At 44.1% G+C, this 20,207-nt stretch overlaps 1 protein-coding gene across 3 annotated transcripts in view; it reads left to right on the top strand.

The window, feature by feature from the left end:
- Positions 1-20,207, top strand: part of ccni (cyclin I) — a 72,664-nt gene that overhangs the window by 2,328 nt on the left and 50,129 nt on the right. For 2 of the 3 annotated variants that reach the window (XM_083641819.1, XM_083641821.1), the window contains exon 2: positions 3,957-4,116. In XM_083641819.1, the coding sequence (XP_083497945.1) occupies positions 4,003-4,116 (114 nt within the window). In that variant the 5' untranslated portion in view covers positions 3,957-4,002. The remainder of the gene's footprint in view (positions 1-3,956; positions 4,117-20,207) is intronic. The other variant, XM_083641820.1, reaches the window with a different exon arrangement.

The following is a 20,207-nucleotide window of genomic DNA, read 5'->3' on the forward strand; positions in this document are numbered from 1 at the left end:
GGGAACATAGGACCCTATTTGGGAAAAGCGGGGAACATAGGACCCTTTTTCATAGAAAGGGTTCTATGTTCCCCGGTCCCACAAAAACGGGGAACATAGGACCCGGGGAATATAGGACCCGGGGAACATAGGTATGCTCCCGTCTCCATAACTGGAATAAACCCTCCCCTGCTCTACTCTGCTCTCCCATTGGAGGCGTCGGATTCAGACGCTGCCGGATTTCCGCTCCCCGCTTAAGAAGCTCTGTCATTGGCTCCGACCATGTCAATCAGAGTGGCTTCCGCTCCCTCCTCCCTGTGTGTTGCTGTAAATAGTCCCCTGCCGCCTCAGGGAAAACAACAACGCTAACTAGCTAGCAAGCTAACGGCAGAAACCTACACGCTAGCTCATTGCTACACGCTGAAAACGGCAAGTTGGCTCTAAGGCGCTATGGGTTATCTCCCGGCCGCTCACCTCCTTCGTCTCACCAGGCCCTCCCGGGGCAAAGGCATCCAGAGGCAGAGAGGATGCCTCAAGAGGGCCTGTGTGTTGTTATTAAAGCAACAAACGTTTTTATATGCATATCTCGGGGAAATGCTTTGACTGTGGGGATGTTCGTTCTTCACAAGCTCCTCTCTTAGCTGTTGTAATGATATACCATTGACATAAATAAGATATAGCTCAGTGGGATATACAGAGTCAGAGAAGAGACCAGGCAGCCTGGCTAACGCACTGGGCTAACGTTAGGTTTGGCTGCCCTACCCCACACCATACCAGTAAACAACGTATCCTAAAGCGTCACGGTCAGATTTGTTAAACCAACATTTGCTCCAAAAGGAATTAAATCCTAAAGTTAATCAAAATGCCACGGAAGCATTAGGCTAATCAACACAGAGCTGTAAACATCAGTTCATCGGATCATTTCCCCCTTATAGCAGTGACAGCAGCCCGGAGGTCTGACTTGTCCGGCTGACTGGCTCAATCTCACGACAACGAAAATCTGATTTCCGTACAGGCGTCATTTTGATAAACTGATCTCATAGTGGGAATCTTCTTGGTTACTTTTGGCGAGACACAAAATATTACAGCTTAAAGTGCCATATTTACAGAGCTAGACTGTATATAAATACCCAACGCACTGTGCGCAAATCTAGAAACAGCAGCTCTACATAAGAAAGTTCAGAGGGGCGGGGACCTCACAGAGGTTCTAACTCAACGGAGCTACTGCGCAGAAGAATCTGGTTCACTGATCTGGCCGGATTTGGGCTTCACTCGACCCTGCTGGGCGGAGATAGCCACGCTCAGTCCATCTATTATGTCGATGGCCTTGACCAGCTTGCTCAGTGACTTCGCTAATGCCTCAACCCAGCCACACTATACCTTAGTTAACATGAACACCGTTAGTAAATGATTAGCTACTAGACACATTAGGTAACTGTTAATTAAGAGTTACATGCCTTTAGATTTTCATGCATCATCACTTTAACGCTTGTCCCCTCCACTGAGTTGACACATTTCTCCTGCTGGCTGCTCTCCTCCACATTTTGCTGATTACATGATGCAAGTGTGCCTACCTCTCAGTCCCCATTTTAACCCCTTATATAGCAAATAAGAAGGTCCTTGAGGAGGTTCCAGGGGGTCCCCGACTATATATATATATATATATATATATATATATATATATATATATATATATATATATATATATATATGATATGTTTTGGAAATAAAGAAATGCATTACTTTTTCAAATTCACAGTGTTTACTTGTGTTTTTCAGTATGCACAAAATTTGATTATCATAGAAATATGTTTTAAATACAGATCGTACGTACATAAGACACATGTTTATTTCTCAATCAGGAACAGAGGTTGTACTTCTTGTTCCCAGAGGCAGAGGCATTCATAAAAGTTTTATTGACTGGCTGTGGATTAAAAACCCCAAAACAAAAGTGAAACATCTCTTAGAGTGTTCGTACCACTGCTGCCGAACAGCTGTTTGTTGTTATGCTGTTCAAATGCTGCTACGTGCAACACCAGCTCAACTTCGGTAAGTGTCGGCTGTTGCTGGCGAGACGGGCTACTCTGTCAGCCACCCTGGAAGCTCTATCACATTATAAATATGTATAATGACAAATCTGTTAGGACATGGTAGGACATGCTAACGATGCTGTTAGGACATGCTAACGATGGTATATACCTTTTCTACAGCTGTGAATGCCCTGAACCTGCTTGTGGCACATCGTGTTAAGTGCTTTATGTGATTATTACACTGTTTAGAGTTAAGTTTGTCAGGGTCCAAAATCAATCTTTTTTTGTCCACGGGCCAAATGGCTAGTTAAGTCTATTATGTTGAAATTGACCAGCCACTCAATAGATGCTGGTGAGTGAAGCAAATCTCCCAGCCACTTGCATATTGTACCAGCATGGGGTGCTGCTAATTTTGGACCCTGTCTGTTGTGCACCGTGTGTGTGTCCGTTTGCACTGTCCTGGCCTGCTGTTTCAGTTGTTGTTGACATGTCACCAAGACTAACTTCCTGACCCTGTGTTGTACCTGATGGAAGACTAACTTCCTGACCCTGTGTTGTACCTGATGGAGACTAACTTCCTGACCCTGTGTTGTACCTGATGGAGACTAACTTCCTGAACCTGTCTTGTACCTGATGGAGACTAACTTCCTGACCCTGTGTTGTACCTGATGGAGACTAACTTCCTGACCCTGTGTTGTACCTGATGGAGACTAACTTCCTGAACCTGTCTTGTACCTGATGGAGACTAACTTCCTGAACCTGTGTTGTACCTGATGGAGACTAACTTCCTGAACCTGTGTTGTACCTGATGGAGACTAACTTCCTGAACCTGTCTTGTACCTGATGGAAGACTAACTTCCTGAACCTGTCTTGTACCTGATGAAGACTAACTTCCTGAACCTGTGTTGTACCTGATGGAGACTAACTTCCTTAACCTGTGTTGTACCTGATGGAAGACTAACTTCCTGAACCTGTGTTGTACCTGATGGAGACTAACTTCCTGAACCTGTGTTGTACCTGATGGAGACTAACTTCCTGAACCTGTCTTGTATCTGATGGAAGACTAACTTCCTGAACCTGTCTTGTATCTGATGGAAGACTAACTTCCTGACCCTGTGTTGTACCTGATGGAGACTAACTTCCTGAACCTGTGTTGTACCTGATGGAAGACTAACTTCCTGAACCTGTGTTGTATCTGATGGAGACTAACTTCCTGACCCTGTGTTGTACCTGATGGAGACTAACTTCCTGACCCTGTGTTGTACCTGATGGAGACTAACTTCCTGAACCTGTGTTGTACCTGATGGAGACTAACTTCCTGAACCTGTCTTGTATCTGATGGAAGACTAACTTCCTGAACCTGTCTTGTATCTGATGGAAGACTAACTTCCTGACCCTGTGTTGTACCTGATGGAGACTAACTTCCTGAACCTGTGTTGTACCTGATGGAAGACTAACTTCCTGAACCTGTGTTGTACCTGATGGAGACTAACTTCCTGAACCTGTGTTGTACCTGATGGAAGACTAACTTCCTGAACCTGTGTTGTACCTGATGGAAGACTAACTTCCTGAACCTGTCTTGTATCTGATGGAGACTAACTTCCTGAACCTGTTTTGTATCTGATGGAGACTAACTTCCTGAACCTGTCTTGTATCTGATGGAGACTAACTTCCTGAACCTGTCTTGTATCTGATGGAGACTAACTTCCTGAACCTGTCTTGTATCTGATGGAAGACTAACTTCCTGAACCTGTCTTGTATCTGATGGAAGACTAACTTCCTGAACCTGTGTTGTACCTGATGGAGACTAACTTCCTGAACCTGTCTTGTATCTGATGGAGACTAACTTCCTGAACCTGTCTTGTATCTGATGGAGACTAACTTCCTGAACCTGTCTTGTACCTTTTGGCTGAAGTGACCCCCCTGTTGTGTGGTCCTCCTCTGCAGGTAGCTGTATCCAGTGGGGAGGTAGGCTCGACCAGGGCAGGTAGTCATGAAGTTTGCCGAACCCTGGGAACGCCAGAGGCTGTCTTTTCTTCTGGAAAAGGCCGCCTCTAGGGAAGCCAAGATGTGGAGAGTCTACATGCCAAAGAAGACCTCCTCACAGGTCAGCAGTCACCTATGGGTGCCCTCTTAATTGATTGATTGATTGATTGTTTGATTTGTTCCAAAACAGAGTTTAGCATGTAGAGTGAGCTTTTAAAAACCACAAATCTCAGCAACTGGCTGAGTAATTATAGCATTATTAGTATTGATCAACAAGCCATATCAACCCCTCTCCCCCATCAACCCCTTTCAGATATATTATTGGTCATTTTGTGTTATGAGGTAGAAAAACCTCTTGCTTATTGCATCTTTAAGGGGAAAGTCCACCCTTAAACACTTAAACACTGATTAAAAAAATGCTATTGGTGATGTCAAGTTGATGTTTTTGTGTTAAAATAAGTGTTAAATGGCTCTATATTCTGACAGCAATCAGTCAAATAGAGTGTTTGGTCAGTAACTTGAAACCCCCCACCCCCCACTGTCCTCTATCTCTCTCCTGTAGTCCTGCACGCAGGGCGGACATGTCTCCACAATTGTAACTCGTAGAGACTCATGGATGGCGGCATTGGATTTTTATAGGCATCGCGATCTGACCTTCCGTTTCCCAGAAAATGTCAACTTTTCTCTGATTGGATAAAAATTGGCGCCAACCCCAAACTATCCAATCAGAGAAAAGTTGACATTTTCTGGGAAACTGAAGGTCAGCCAGGCATGAAGTCAATGCAGGTTGTGAGCGGGGGAGTGCAGTGCTGAGGAAAAGAGAGTGCTTCTTGTGTGAATGGAAAGGCTCCTGCTGGAAGCTTCTGTGAAGCGTTGCTTCAGCGCTGCGTCTGACATGCCTATGGTGTTCAATTGCACAAAATTTTGTACTGCACTCTGCCTGATTCCCAGCACCGCACTCCCCGAGTTTGAAGTCGAAAGTTTGAAGTCCATTGGACGAACGGTTCTCGAGATGAACCACTTCTTTGTTGCCAGTAGGTGGTCGCTATGCCGAATTGTACGTTACTCAACACCACATTCTGTGGGTTGCCATCAGCGCACTCCCCAAATTTGAAGTCGATCGGTTCTTGAGATAAACTGCATTTCTGTTGCCAGTAGGTGGCGCTATACCGAATTGTACGAAAACAGAGCACTGCACTCCGTCAGGTCCCCCTCAGTGTACTCCCGAAGTTTTAAGTTGATCTGACCAATGGTTCTCGAGATACGTGAAGGACAGAGAGACCAGAGACAGAGAGACAGACAGACGCTGCTGTCATTATAGTGTAGATACTAGAGGATCATCTGGGTTTCTTCAGAGACACATTGGGAGCCTATAAGCTCCTTAGTAGGGATGCACCGATCGATCGGCACGTGACCGGAAATGGCCGATTTTCACGTGATCGGCCTCGATCGGTGATCTGCGCCGGTCACTCTAAATAGCCGATTCTGTGAGCCGATTTTCACATGACGTGCGCGCACCCCAAAGCACCGAGACAGGCACCCAGCCACCACGCCACACACGCCAGCATACCTTCCTCGTTGTGGATTTTTTTCACCGTCAGTGAAGTAGACAAAGCTCGCAGTTTGTCACACATGCAAGTCGAAAATAAGCCGTGGAGACAGAGATGCGGCCGAGTCCCGCTCGGCTGGAGTCCAGTCAGAGCGGCTCGCTTCACCTCACTGGCCCCTCTCTCTCTGCTCTCTCTCCCCGGGAAGCGGTCCTCCAGCTACCCGCCACCGCGCACAGCCGGCTTGGCGAGGTGAACGTGAGCATTGTGTCCATTTCCATTCCACATCAGCGCTGCTGCCTCAGCCTGTCAGTCATGTTGCAACGTGGTGGATACAGGAGAGACTATTTGTTTCGTATTGCAAATAAAATGACATGAGAACGACGGACATAATAATAAAAATGCATCGGACTCACAAGTGTGCAACGTTTTCTGTGCGTGATGATATTTTTTCGGATGGCAGATAAAAATACGCATACCAAACTTCGGACTGTGTGTAAACTCCGCCTGATATTCAGACTGAAGATCGTTACTGTAACTCATAAACTCATTTCCCCTCTAATCAAGAGGACTGGTCTGGAGCCAGTCTATAAACTCCTTGTCCATGGATCATTTTGATGTTCTGTTGCACCTGTTTTCTTTTGGAAAAGTAAATGCATGATAGCTGTGGGATATAGGCTATTGGATTTAATTTAATTTTTGTATTCATTGTATTTGCACAAAAAAGCTCTGTCCAGTAGCCTAACCTGGAACACTTTTATTTTGAGATGTGTTCGAGTGAGATGGTCTTACTTCATGCAAATGATAAGAATTGTTTATTTGTTTATTTGGATCCCCATTAGATGTAAGAATTGTTCTATGAATCTTAATTTTCAAACAAAGTTACAAAAAACGTTTGTGTAAGCTGTCAATTGTTGTTTTTAGAAAAAAAAATCGGAATCGGCAAAAATCGGTATCGGCAAGTCAGACTATTCAAAAATCGGAAATCGGAATCGGCCAAGAAAATGGCAATCGGTGCATCCCTAATGACAACGTGGTGTTCAGTATTTTAAGAGCACAGGGTTTTTGGTTGGGAATGATTTACAGCAACACAATGCCATGTCCTTTCTTTTATGATTATAGTGGCGTTTATTGATAGTATTGTGTTACATAGGAGTTGGTAGGAAAATAACAGGCGATTGTAATCAATTAACAGGTGATTAACAGGTCAAGTGACATCATGGGAATAGGCTTGGAGTTGTGAGGAGCCGAAAGAGTACAGGGGGAGTAGGGGAGTAACTATCTTGAAATCCCATAGTCTTTGGTTCATCGTGACATCACGACGTATCAAATATCCCATTCATTTGAGGGCAAAAAAAAAGCAGTGTTCCACCCTTAGAGGGCGCTTATGCCAGGTATGCTGGTAAAATGGCAACAGTTTGGTCACAAATGTGGAAATTTTGACCAGCATTCTTCACACATCACCCCCAAAGTCATATATATTGGTTAAAAGCTGAAAAAAAGTGTTTTGGGGGTAAGTTCTCCTTTAATATTTAACTTGCTCCTGAAACCTGGCACCTCTTAGACTTCACAAGTGCATCACATTGGATTGAAGGACTTCTCAGTGCAATTTTCACACTTTGCAGTCATCCTTTGGGCCGGATTGGACCCTTTGGAGGGACGGATCTGGCCCCCAGGCCGCATGTTTGACACCCCTGAGCTAAAGGAATTATCAGACGGCGATCCCTGACTGTTAATCCCTGACTGTTAATCCCTGATTGTTAATCTGGAGCTGCTGCTGAGTCACTGCAGCCTAATCTGCCCGCTCAGCGAATCGCCCTCCTGCTGTTGATCAGAATGTGTTCTAATACCATCATGTACTGTATACCGTGGTCTAAAGCCAGGAAGGATGTGTTCTAATACCATCATGTACTGTATACCGTGGTCTAAAGCCAGGAAGGATGTGTTCTAATACCATCATGTACTGTATACCGTGGTCTAAAGCCAGGAAGGATGTGTTCTAATACCATCATGTACTGTATACCGTGGTCTAAAGCCAGGAAGGATGTGTTCTAATACCATCATGTACTGTATACCGTGTCTAAAGCCAGGAAGGATGTGTTCTAATACCATCATGTACTGTATACCGTGGTCTAAAGCCAGGAAGGATGTGTTCTAATACCATCATGTACTGTATACCGTGGTCTAAAGCCAAGAAGGATGTGTTCTAATACCATCATGTACTGTATACCGTGTCTAAAGCCAGGAAGGATGTGTTCTAATACCATCATGTACTGTATACCGTGGTCTAAAGCCAGGAAGGATGTGTTCTAATACCATCATGTACTGTATACCGTGTCTAAAGCCAGGAAGGATGTGTTCTAATACCATCATGTACTGTATACCGTGGTCTAAAGCCAGGAAGGATGTGTTCTAATACCATCATGTACTGTATACCGTGGTCTAAAGTCAGGAAGGATGTGTTCTAATACCATCATGTACTGTATACCGTGGTCTAAAGCCAGGAAGGATGTGTTCTAATACCATCATGTACTGTATACCGTGGTCTAAAGCCAGGAAGGATGTGTTCTAATACCATCATGTACTGTATACCGTGGTCTAAAGTCAGGAAGGATGTGTTCTAATACCATCATGTACTGCAGGGGTCGGCAACAGGCGGCCCGCGGGCCAAAATTGGCCCGCCTCCGATAATATCTGGCCCGCCAGATGATTTTGCAAAAAAAAAAAAAAAAAAATTTTTTTTACAGTGCACCTGAACGCAACATGCAAGATACCCGCTGAATAAGTGTCCAAATGTTCACGTCATTCTGGCCAATACTCCACTTCTGTTATAGCATTTCAGTCTGGAATATGGAATATCTTTCAATAATCTTTATGACTAAAAGGCTACATTGAAGTAGAAATTTAAATAATAAACTCATTGGTTTTGGATTTATTTAGCTTCAAGAGTGCATTTTTGTTTGTGTGACCCTCAACACAGGCTTTGAGAATCCCGGGCCACTTACTGATACTTATGTTTAAATTAACCCACTCATATTCTGGTTTATTTCAAGAAAAACATTTTGGCTAGTGGACATTCTAATTGGCTGGTAACTTTAAAATCTAGCAGCCATATTGGCAGGTGGTCAAAAAAGTTAATTTCAAGCCCTGAGAGCAGGTCGTGACATAGGAGTGAGTGAGAAAAGGATCAAATATTGGTGGTTAAGACTGAATAATGACGTCACAACTGTTAATTTAAAATTAATATTCCTCTAAACCAGGCTTCAAATGCCCCAAATTTTCCACGCTGGCGCCGTTCGGCCCCTCAGCAAAACCTGGTAGCGAGGACATTTTTTGTGGCCCTCTCTATCATCAAAGTTGCCCATCCATGGGTTACGGCATGACAATATTTGTTCGGCCCCCGGCAACAATCTGGGTTTCTCATGTGGCCCCCGATGAAAAATAGTTGCCTACCCCTGATGTACTGTATACCGTGGTCTAAAGCCAGGAAGGATGTGTTCTAATACCATCATGTACTGTATACCGTGGTCTAAAGCCAAGAAGGATGTGTTCTAATACCATCATGTACTGTATACCGTGGTCTAAAGCCAGGAAGGATGTGTTCTAATACCATCATGTACTGTATACCGTGGTCTAAAGCCAGGAAGGATGTGTTCTCATACCATCATGTACTGTATACCGTGGTCTAAAGCCAGGAAGGATGTGTTCTAATACCATCATGTACTGTATACCGTGGTCTAAAGCCAAGAAGGATGTGTTCTAATACCATCATGTACTGTATACCGTGATCTAAAGCCAGGAAGGATGTGTTCTAATACCATCATGTACCGTATACCGTGGTCTAAAGCCAGGAAGGATGTGTTCTAATACCATCATGTACTGTATACCGTGGTCTAAAGTCAGGAAGGATGTGTTCTAATACCATCATGTACTGTATACCGTGGTCTAAAGTAGGGCTGTGCGATTAATCGATTTTGAATCGTAATCGAATTAATTAGTTAGGACGATGTTAAAAAAATGAAAATCGTAAAATCGTTTTTAATTTAATTTTCACTTTAACTAGGGTAAGTACGTTACGCGGGGCGGCTCTCTCTCATGTACGCATGCTGCTACTTGTCCATTCTCACCGCTGTAAAGTCTCTCTAGAGGCTGTGATACTGGCTACTAAAAACAGCAGCACAATGGACTTATTTCAACACCTCCGACCAAAAAGCAGCTTGTTGCACTGCGGGCTGTAGCCTACAAGATAACGATTGCCACAACACACTCACGCGCGCACACGAACACAGACATTATCACCGGACGATGAAACGTTGCCTTTACAGTTCACATAATAACAAAACAACACGTGAGGCCACCGAGTACTGATAGATTGGCTGTATTCATGGCTGCCTCAGCTGACTCACCTGTCCCTGTGTGTCTGAATTTCCCCCTAACTGCTATCGCAGTTCCACGCATTCCTGTTGTGACTTTGTGTTATTCTAGTACAGATATAACTCCGAGCACGGGTGGTCGCTTAGACACTAATATAATTATCTCACGGAGGAACACGCAAATCCACCAGTGTCAAGTTAGCAAGCAACAGCCAGGAAGTTAAGCATAGCAGCGGCAAGCTAAAACAGGAAGTTTAGTTGTTCTACCTTCAGAGTAAAAGCGTAAATTGTCAATTATGGAAAAAAGGGGGGAAAAGAGCTCTGCAGGGCAACAAATGTTTAGAGAAGTATAATAGTATAATAAATCGAAATCGAAATCGAAAATCGAGTTTTGAGAGAAAAAATCGTCAATTTTAGTTTTAGGCAAAATCGCACAGCCCTAGTCTAAAGCCAGGAATGATGTGTTCTAATACCATCATGTACCGTATACCGTGGTCTAAAGCCAGGAAGGATGTGTTCTAATACCATCATGTACTGTATACCGTGGTCTAAAGCCAAGAATGATGTGTTCTTCTAATACCATCATGTACCGTATACCGTGGTCTAAAGCCAAGAATGATGTGTTCTTCTAATACCATCATGTACCGTATACCGTGGTCTAAAGCCAAGAAGGATGTGTTCTAATACCATCATGTACTGTATACCGTGGTCTAAAGCCAAGAAGGATGTGTTCTAATACCATCATGTACTGTATACCGTGGTCTAAAGCCAAGAAGGATGTGTTCTAATACCATCATGTACTGTATACCGTGGTCTAAAGCCAAGAATGATGTGTTCTTCTAATACCATCATGTACTGTATACCGTGGTCTAAAGCCAAGAAGGATGTGTTCTAATACCATCATGTACTGTATACCGTGGTCTAAAGCCAAGAATGATGTGTTCTTCTAATACCATCATGTACTGTATACCGTGATCTAAAGTCAGGAAGGATGTGTTCTAATACCATCATGTACTGTATACCGTGGTCTAAAGCCAAGAAGGATGTGTTCTAATACCATCATGTACTGTATACCGTGGTCTAAAGCCAAGAAGGATGTGTTCTAATACCATCATGTACCGTATACCGTGGTCTAAAGCCAAGAATGATGTGTTCTAATACCATCATGTACTGTATACCGTGGTCTAAAGCCAAGAAGGATGTGTTCTAATACCATCATGTACTGTATACCGTGGTCTAAAGCCAAGAAGGATGTGTTCTAATACCATCATGTACTGTATACCGTGGTCTAAAGCCAAGAAGGATGTGTTCTAATACCATCATGTACTGTATACCGTGGTCTAAAGTCAGGAAGGATGTGTTCTAATACCATCATGTACTGTATACCGTGGTCTAAAGCCAAGAAGAATGTGTTCTAATACCATCATGTACTGTATACCGTGGTCTAAAGTAGGGATGCAGCGGTATACCGTTTGAAGGTATACCGCGGTTTGAAAACGTCACGGTATCAAAACCACTCAAATTTGCTGTCATACCTTCCCCACAGTATCAGCTGTTTCCCCAAAACAAAGTGCCCAGTTAGCTTGCAGAGTGCAGCTTACGTGGCCCCTCCCCCTGGCTGCATGCCTACCTAGACTAGAGCAGCACAGCAGAGAGGAGCTGGCCCCTCCCCCTGGCTGCATGCCTACCTAGACTAGAGCACAGTAGAGAGGAGCCGCAAGGACCCCCCTGAACTTTCCCCCATCTAAAAAGACCACGTCGGCTGTATGGGAATATTTCGTCTATTTTTGTCCAAGGTTATCATACCGTCAAAAACTCATACCGTTGCATCCCCACCTGCCAATAGGGCAGGCGAGGCCATACAGCAGCCGAGCCGTGGGCGAGGCCGCGCTGCGGCCGAGCTATGTATGCAAGTTGCAGGGCGGTTGCAGGGCGAACCGAGCGCGCGAGATGCCTAGTTCTGATAAAAAACCTCATTTATTGTCGCAACAGTCGACAGACAAAAAGAAGAAAAAAGTTTAAGTTGACTCTGCCTTCTTCTTCTATGCCCCTCCCCCTCCTGACAAATCAATGTCTGCTTCTGACGCGGGCCAATCCTACAGCGGCAATGTCCACCATCCATCCCCTCCTCTAAGGCCCCAGTATGAGCGTCATGTGACCAGCGTCATGTGACCAGGCTGCAGAGGCTCTCTCCTCTACAAAGTGTGCCAGAGAGTGTAACAGGTCTAGAGATAACTCGCAACACCCTTTCATCACATTCATTCCAGTCATACACCCACAGCGGGAACACATAGCAGCCTGCACATGCACACGCACACGCACACGCACGCACGCACACGCACACGCGCACACACGCACACACACACACACTCGCACACAGGTTGTGGATTTGTGCGATTAGACGTGGTTCAGTCGCTGGGGAGGGCAAATGGCTTTTTTTTCTACCATCAAAGTAGCCTACACACGTCTTTGCGGTCAACATTTCATCAAAGGTTAGCTCAAGTAACGTTACAATAATGATTAATACCCCGTTAACGTTACTTGAGCTTACCTTTGATGAAATGTTGGCCGCAAAGACGTGTGTACTTTGATGGTAGAAAAAAAAGCCATTTGCCCTCCCCAGCGACTGAACCACGTCTAATCGCACAAATCCACAACCTCCTCCTTTCTGAGTTTTGTTTCTCCGACGGGATTCTGTAAAAGCACAAGCCAGGCATGTCTCCTCGTCGGTTAGTGCAACCGATAGCACAACGGGTATCCGGCATTTTGGCTGAACAAACACAGCGTGAGAAACTAGTCAACTCGGCGGGCAGCGGAATGAACAAGTTTTTTTTTGACCGTCAGGTGGGCGTTCCCGGCAGCACGTAACGCCCCTTGAAAGCTATGAATAGACCTGTGAAATGCATGAAAAACCAGCTACTGTACTTCACTTTGGGGAGGAAAAAGGTATCAAATATCAATGTTCACACATACTGTCCACCTACCCATGGCATATACATGTATACAAAAAAATGGCTCTAGGCTATATGGTCTTTTTCAGACCAGCTTTTCAAGGGTTAAAAACCAGTTACTTCAAATTCACAACCTACAGTATCCCCAAAATGGCTCTATAGAGACAGTCTGCATGTCTGGGAACGCCCATACAGGCTCTAGGAACGCCCACAATAGACGCTGGGTTAGCCTGGGGGCAGGGTCAGGGTGGGGTAAATTCCCCCGTTCTATCCATTCAGCAAAGTTAGAATTTAGCTGATAGACCAGCCCAGGCAGACACGATCGGGGATTTAACCACCGCAGCAAACGCACATCTGAGCAGACGTATTGTGTTCCGCTCTAGAACCCCCAAACATGTAGTTTAGAGCCGCAGCACGTCTTTTGGTGAGTCAGCCCATGAGATATATCGGCGGTTTTACCCCACTCGCGTGCCAGCCGTTTAACATTTTGTGGGCGTTCCCAGACATGCGGACTGTCTATGAATAGACCTCAACCTATGGCGTTTTTCAGACCAGCTTTTCAAGGGTTAAATCGCCTTGTGCCACTTTTTGGCAGTCACATAGTTTCTACCATCACAGAGATGGTTTTCCCTAGTTTTTTATATAGTGTGCACAATCAACGCATAATAGCAAGTGTCTGGTGTTGATGATGAGTTTGACACTTTTTGTACATTTGAGTAATTTGAATAAATCAAACTTTAAAGTTTACGTTTTTGCGATTTTTCTTAGATCGCGCTCCTCATCCTCTGACTCATGTGGCACATTCAGTAGTCTCAGTAGTAGCTATTACAGTGACTGGATAATTATTAATTGATAGCTTACTAAAATAATATGCAATAATATATTCAACATTATAATGAGGGCTGGGCTCACATTAGTTAATTCTGTTGCTGGTGTTGTAAAAAGTTTAAATGAATCAGAGATGGGAAGTATGTCTGTAAGATGTCTGTTTCTCTGCACCGTGATTTTCCCACTGTGATGTCATAAATCCCACTGTGACCTAATCAGTGATGTCATAAATCCCAGTGATGTCATAAATCTCACTGTGACATCATCAGTGATGTCATAAATCCCACTGTGACATCATCAGTGATGTCATAAATCTGATATCATCAGTGATGCTGGTCTCATTGGCCACACAGCAGCACTTCTGTTTGAGACACAGCATACAAGTCAGTGTGGTACAGTGACACATCTGAAGGAATGGCTGTTCAAGCAGAGCATGATGACACGCGGCTCTATGCTGCCGCCTGGGAAGGAGACCTGGACACACTGAGGAGCCTGCTGCAGGAAGACCACTTCAGAAGGCAGATCAATGAGAAGTGTTTTTATGGGTGTGGGACCCCTCTGGCGTACACAGCCTTGCGGGGTCATGCTGCCTGTGTGGACTACCTGATCACACAGGGAGCACAGGTAGACCTAGCTGATGAGCATAACTGGATGCCTCTCTACTTGGCCGTGTGCCTCGGTCACCTGGACTGTGTCCGGATCCTCCTGGAAGCCGGGGCCGACCCTAACAGAAGCATACGTGGCTCATACACCCCTCTCTTCATCAGTGCTGTACACAACAACCTGGACTGCTTCCACCTGCTGCTCCAGGCTGCTGGCGTTCTGACCCGTGACATGGCTTCTCGCCTGCTGGAGTGGGTGCTGCATAACAGGTGCAACACAGCCTTCGTCCAGCTGCTGCTGGACCACGGTGCTGACCCGGCCCTGGTGACAACAGAGCAGGCACGGCTGGAGGAGAGGGCGGATCCTGAGGCTCTCAGGGTCTTTCTGGAGGCCAAGAGATGTCCTCCCAGTCTGGCCCACGTGTGTCGGATCCGGATCCGCCAAGTGCTGGGCACACATCGCCTGAACCAAGTCCACTCCCTACCACTACCACAAGTGATGAAGGACTTTGTGCTCCACCAAAACTGACTTAAGGACTGTCAGTTTATTTATTTCATTTCCTACATTTAGTTCTTCAGTGACTGTGTTTCAAACAAATCCAGGACCAGAGATTATAGAGTGTATTTTATTTTATTTTATCTTATGCTATCTGTGTTATGTGAACGAGCAACTGTAACTTGTCCCAATTTCCCCCCGGGGATCATTAAAGTCTTTCTGATTCTGATTCTGATTCTGATTCTGATATACCATCATACACCACCTGGGCTGTAGCCAATTCTACTTCTATCATTGGAGAGCGATAATTGGAGTGTATCCGTGTGTGCTTGGTTTATCGTCTCCAGAGTCCTCACGCCAGAAATTCTGTTTATCTTAATATGACGTGAGGTTCAGTTAGCATTGCACAGGAACAGCCAGGAGAGATTAAATTTCAGAGCCTGTAATTTTTTACTTTTACTTGATTAAACAAGTTGAATCAGTATTTCTTTCTTTCTTTTCTAAAGGCTTTAGATGTTTGTTTTTGTTGATCAAAGACTTTTTGATACATCTTTACATATTTACAATCAATTGGAAATGGGACCAATTAAAATCAAGTATTTATATAAAATAAATAATTAGACCTATTTGACGATCGAATGTAGAAGACCGGTCATCTGAGATAGAGAGGCACCAGGGTCGACTTGTGTGTCTTGTCACTTTTGCCTGAACATGTCTGGGTTGCTTATGGGGGAAGAGTGTGTGTACAGACAGTATGTGCAGGTGACATCTGAACTACCTTGACCAGTGGTGTTCAAACTTGTGTGTGTCTGAGGCACACCAAAGGGCAAGACAAAAGCTCAAGGCACACCTAATACCTGTGCAAAATAGCCTCTATGTGTGTTTCCCCATCATTATTTCTCTGTTATCCTTGAAATCATTTCTTTAGGCTATAGAATCTGCCTATGAGTGCATACAAATAACTGATATAGTCCAATTCAAAATTCACTCGTGACTTTTTGTACATGTAGACTATTTCCAATAATAATGTATGGTTGTCACAACATCCCAAAGCACACCTGGACTTGCCTCAAGGCACACAAGTGCCTGACACTGATCATTCATTGACTGTTGTGTTTGGCAAACCGTATGCAAACGCTCACAAATGAAAATGAATTTGGATTCTCCTAAAGGGAAGTTTACAACGATTCCTATTATCTGACACATTATACCACTTGCACTGGTGCGACAAGTTATAGTTTTGGGTAGCACTGCCAAGAAAAATGATTGCAAAAAATGTGATGAAATGGTTTTGCAGTCTGGAGCCCCGCCAAAACACCATCATGAAAATGAAATTGGACAGTTTCTGCAAATAATACGGGTGGAAATGAAAACAATGGTTGACTAGTTATTACTGATTTCGGATTTACGCTAGCAACAATCTTGAGTGGATTTGGGCCTCGGCCTCTAACTCACTAATTACACTTCTCTGTAACTGTTGTAGTATTCTGTGCTGTGGGTGTGCGGGTGTGTGAGTGTGCGCACGCATGTGTGTTTGTGTGTGTGCGCGTGCATGTGTACGTTTGTGTGTTTCTTTGCTAGTTTATGTAAGGGATAATGTATTGTGAGCCGGTGATTACTGGCGAAATAATGACCGACAGGTGAATGATTGAGCCCGACGCGCAGCGGAGGGCTTAATCATTCACCTGAAGGTCATTATTTCCAGTAATCACCGGCTCACTATACATTATCCCGCTTAGAACACGGCCTACAACTAAATTATTTCAGTAATCTGACAAAAATAATTATTCAAATAGATTTTTTAATAGCGTTTTTAACGACAAAGCGGTTTCATTCGTAATTGGCACACAAGACACCACAGCTGCAACTGGTTGGCCTAATTAGTAGTGTCTGCAGACAAAATGCTCTTATCAACTGATTAATCCCAGGTGTGGCAGAGCAGCGGTCGGTTGTCGAGAAATAATGACCGGTGAATCTTGTTGATTGACCAATCAGAATCGAGTATTCAAGAGAGCCGTGTTCTAAAGAGCGATAAACCTCATGTGCCCCGCCCACTTGCCACCTTGAAGGGTATTGGTATTTCATTGACCATGTAGGAACTGATGGATTGTCAAAGTCTCTGGTCATGAATCACATCATTAGTATGAAGCACCTACCTACCTAGTATGAGACAAGGACATAGTCATGAGTTTACATCAGAGCCGTGTATATAGAAGAGTCACGACATCTCCATTCACTCCAATGGACCAGTTTTTTACTCTCAAGAGTTCCAGGAAGTAAGGTCCTGGATTAAGCAACATTATCGAGTTGCAGTAAAATGGACAGTTTGTGTTGTACTTTGAACGTTTTTTATTATTTTATTTTTTTATTATTAAATTGTACATTATCAACTTTATTTTAGCATTCAAAAGTAGCGCAAGACCCTTCCTGGCTGTTCATTAGCTAATGAGTCACACATTTTGGTCCTCCACTGACGCCACTCTCTCTCTAAATTGCTCTGGTTTACATCAAATGCAATGTCCACACTCTCTTTATTTAGGCACGTGCAGAGGTGGGTGCTAGGGGTGCCCGAGCACCTGCCCGTTTTCCCCTGATGCCCAAAGTGCCATTTTTTTTCTAATTTTTTTTTTTTTTTACAGTGAAGGCATGATGCCCAGCACCCTTCAAGAAGAACTTTTAACAATAAATAACAATTGGGCAATAAATAAAATGTCCGGACAGTTTACACATGCTGACCTTTCAACCGGAAGTTAAGTAATCGTCTTTATTTATTTTTTCCCAGGATGGCAAGGGCATGACCCGCCCTTCTCCGCATCTGATTGGCCTAGCGTCAAACGTTGTTGATCCAATCACATTCGCTTGGCTATTCCTATAAAATCCATATAAAAGGGAGCATGTTGCTCTGTTCTCTGTTTACATTTTTGTCCAACGTATGATGTCATAGTGATGTCATAAGACCACTGATGATGTCATCAGTGATGTTATAAGACTGACGATGTCATCAGTGATCTCATAAGAGCATATCATCGTATGACATGACTGATGAAGTCATAGGCACTGATGTAAACTGAAGTGCAATAACATGTTGTGAGAAACACACATCCCGCGCTCGCATGCACGCAACACACACACACACACACACACACACACAATTCAATTAACTTTTGCTACGAACTGTAGGCTGTCATCAGTGATGCAAAGTGGAGCAATTGTGCACTGCACCTGCCAATAGGGATGCAGCGGTATACCGTTTGAAGGTATACCACGGTTTGAAAACGACACGGTATCAAAACCACTCAAATTTGCCGTCATACCTTCCCCACAGTATCAGCTGTTTCCCCAAAACAAAGTGCCCAGGTCGCTTGCAGAGTGCAGCTTACGTGGCCCCTCCCCCTGGCTGCATGCCTACCTAGACTAGAGCACAGTAGAGAGGAGCCGCAAGGACCCCCCTGAAATTTCCCCCATCTAAAAAGACTACGTCGGCTGTATGGGAATATTTCGGCTATTGTGAAAACACAAATGGTCCGCGATACAGTGAAACCGTGGTATTTTTGTCCAAGGTTATCATACCGTCAAAAACTCATACCGTTGCATCCCTAGTCTAAAGCCAAGAAGGATGTGTTCTAATACCATCATGTACTGTATACCGTGGTCTAAAGCCAAGAAGGATGTGTTCTAATACCATCATGTACTGTATACCGTGGTCTAAAGCCAAGAAGGATGTGTTCTAATACCATCATGTACCGTATACCGTGGTCTAAAGCCAGGAAGGATGTGTTCTAATACCATCATGTACTGTATACCGTGATCTAAAGCCAGGAAGGATGTGTTCTAATACCATCATGTACTGTATACCGTGGTCTAAAGCCAAGAAGGAAGTGTTCTAATACCATCATGTACTGTATACCGTGTCTAAAGCCAGGAAGGATGTGTTCTAATACCATCATGTACTGTATACCGTGGTCTAAAGCCAGGAAGGATGTGTTCTAATACCATCATGTACTGTATACCGTGGTCTAAAGCCAAGAAGGATGTGTTCTAATACCATCATGTACTGTATACCGTGGTCTAAAGCCAAGAAGGATGTGTTCTAATACCATCATGTACTGTATACCGTGGTCTAAAGTCAGGAAGGATGTGTTCTAATACCATCATGTACTGTATACCGTGGTCTAAAGCCAGGAAGGATGTGTTCTAATACCATCATGTACTGTATACCGTGATCTAAAGCCAGGAAGGATGTGTTCTAATACCATCATGTACTGTATACCGTGGTCTAAAGTCAGGAAGGATGTGTTCTAATACCATCATGTACTGTATACCGTGGTCTAAAGCCAGGAAGGATGTGTTCTAATACCATCATGTACTGTATACCGTGGTCTAAAGCCAAGAAGGATGTGTTCTAATACCATCATGTACTGTATACCGTGGTCTAAAGTCAGGAAGGATGTGTTCTAATACCATCATGTACTGTATACCGTGGTCTAAAGTCAGGAAGGATGTGTTCTAATACCATCATGTACTGTATACCGTGGTCTAAAGCCAAGAAGGATGTGTTCTAATACCATCATGTACTGTATACCGTGTCTAAAGCCAAGAAGGATGTGTTCTAATACCATCATGTACTGTATACCGTGGTCTAAAGCCAGGAAGGATGTGTTCTAATACCATCATGTACTGTATACCGTGATCTAAAGCCAAGAAGGATGTGTTCTAATACCATCATGTACTGTATACCGTGATCTAAAGCCAGGAAGGAAGTGTTCTAATACCATCATGTATCGTATACCGTGGTCTAAAGCCAAGAAGGATGTGTTCTAATACCATCATGTACTGTATACCGTGATCTAAAGCCAGGAAGGAAGTGTTCTAATACCATCATGTACTGTATACCGTGGTCTAAAGCCAGGAAGGATGTGTTCTAATACCATCATGTACCGTAGGGCGGGGAACCACAGTGCAATAAAAAAATCATGCAGTTCAGATTCTAATATGAAAATGAAATGGCATCGAAAACTAGGGACTAGGGCAAGAATGTCAGAGGAGAGGACAGGAGAACACTCTAAACTTCGGGGATTCACATATTTTCCGGGCGTACTGCGTAATCCCCGAAGTTTAGAGTGTTCTCCCGTTGAGTTACTGTTTAGAGAGGCTGATTATAGGGGCCAGCGCTGCCGCAGCTGACCACTGCGAGGTTCTTTTGGCGCTGTCACGTTTCCAAAAATCAAAAATGGCGGAGGCTGCTGGGCGCTGATGTTGCAATGGGGCAATATGGAGCTGCCATTTCTTTCCATTAAAAGTTCTTTGCCTAACTTCCCCCACCCGCTCACCCCCATTGCTCCATCTAACTCTCCCTATCTATAAGGGCATTGGACAGTGATTGGGGTTGCCACCCGTCCGTTAAAATACGTAATC

The sequence above is a fragment of the Poromitra crassiceps genome (assembly GCF_964638095.1).
Source record: "Poromitra crassiceps genome assembly, chromosome: 8".
Lineage (NCBI taxonomy): Eukaryota > Metazoa > Chordata > Actinopteri > Beryciformes > Melamphaidae > Poromitra > Poromitra crassiceps.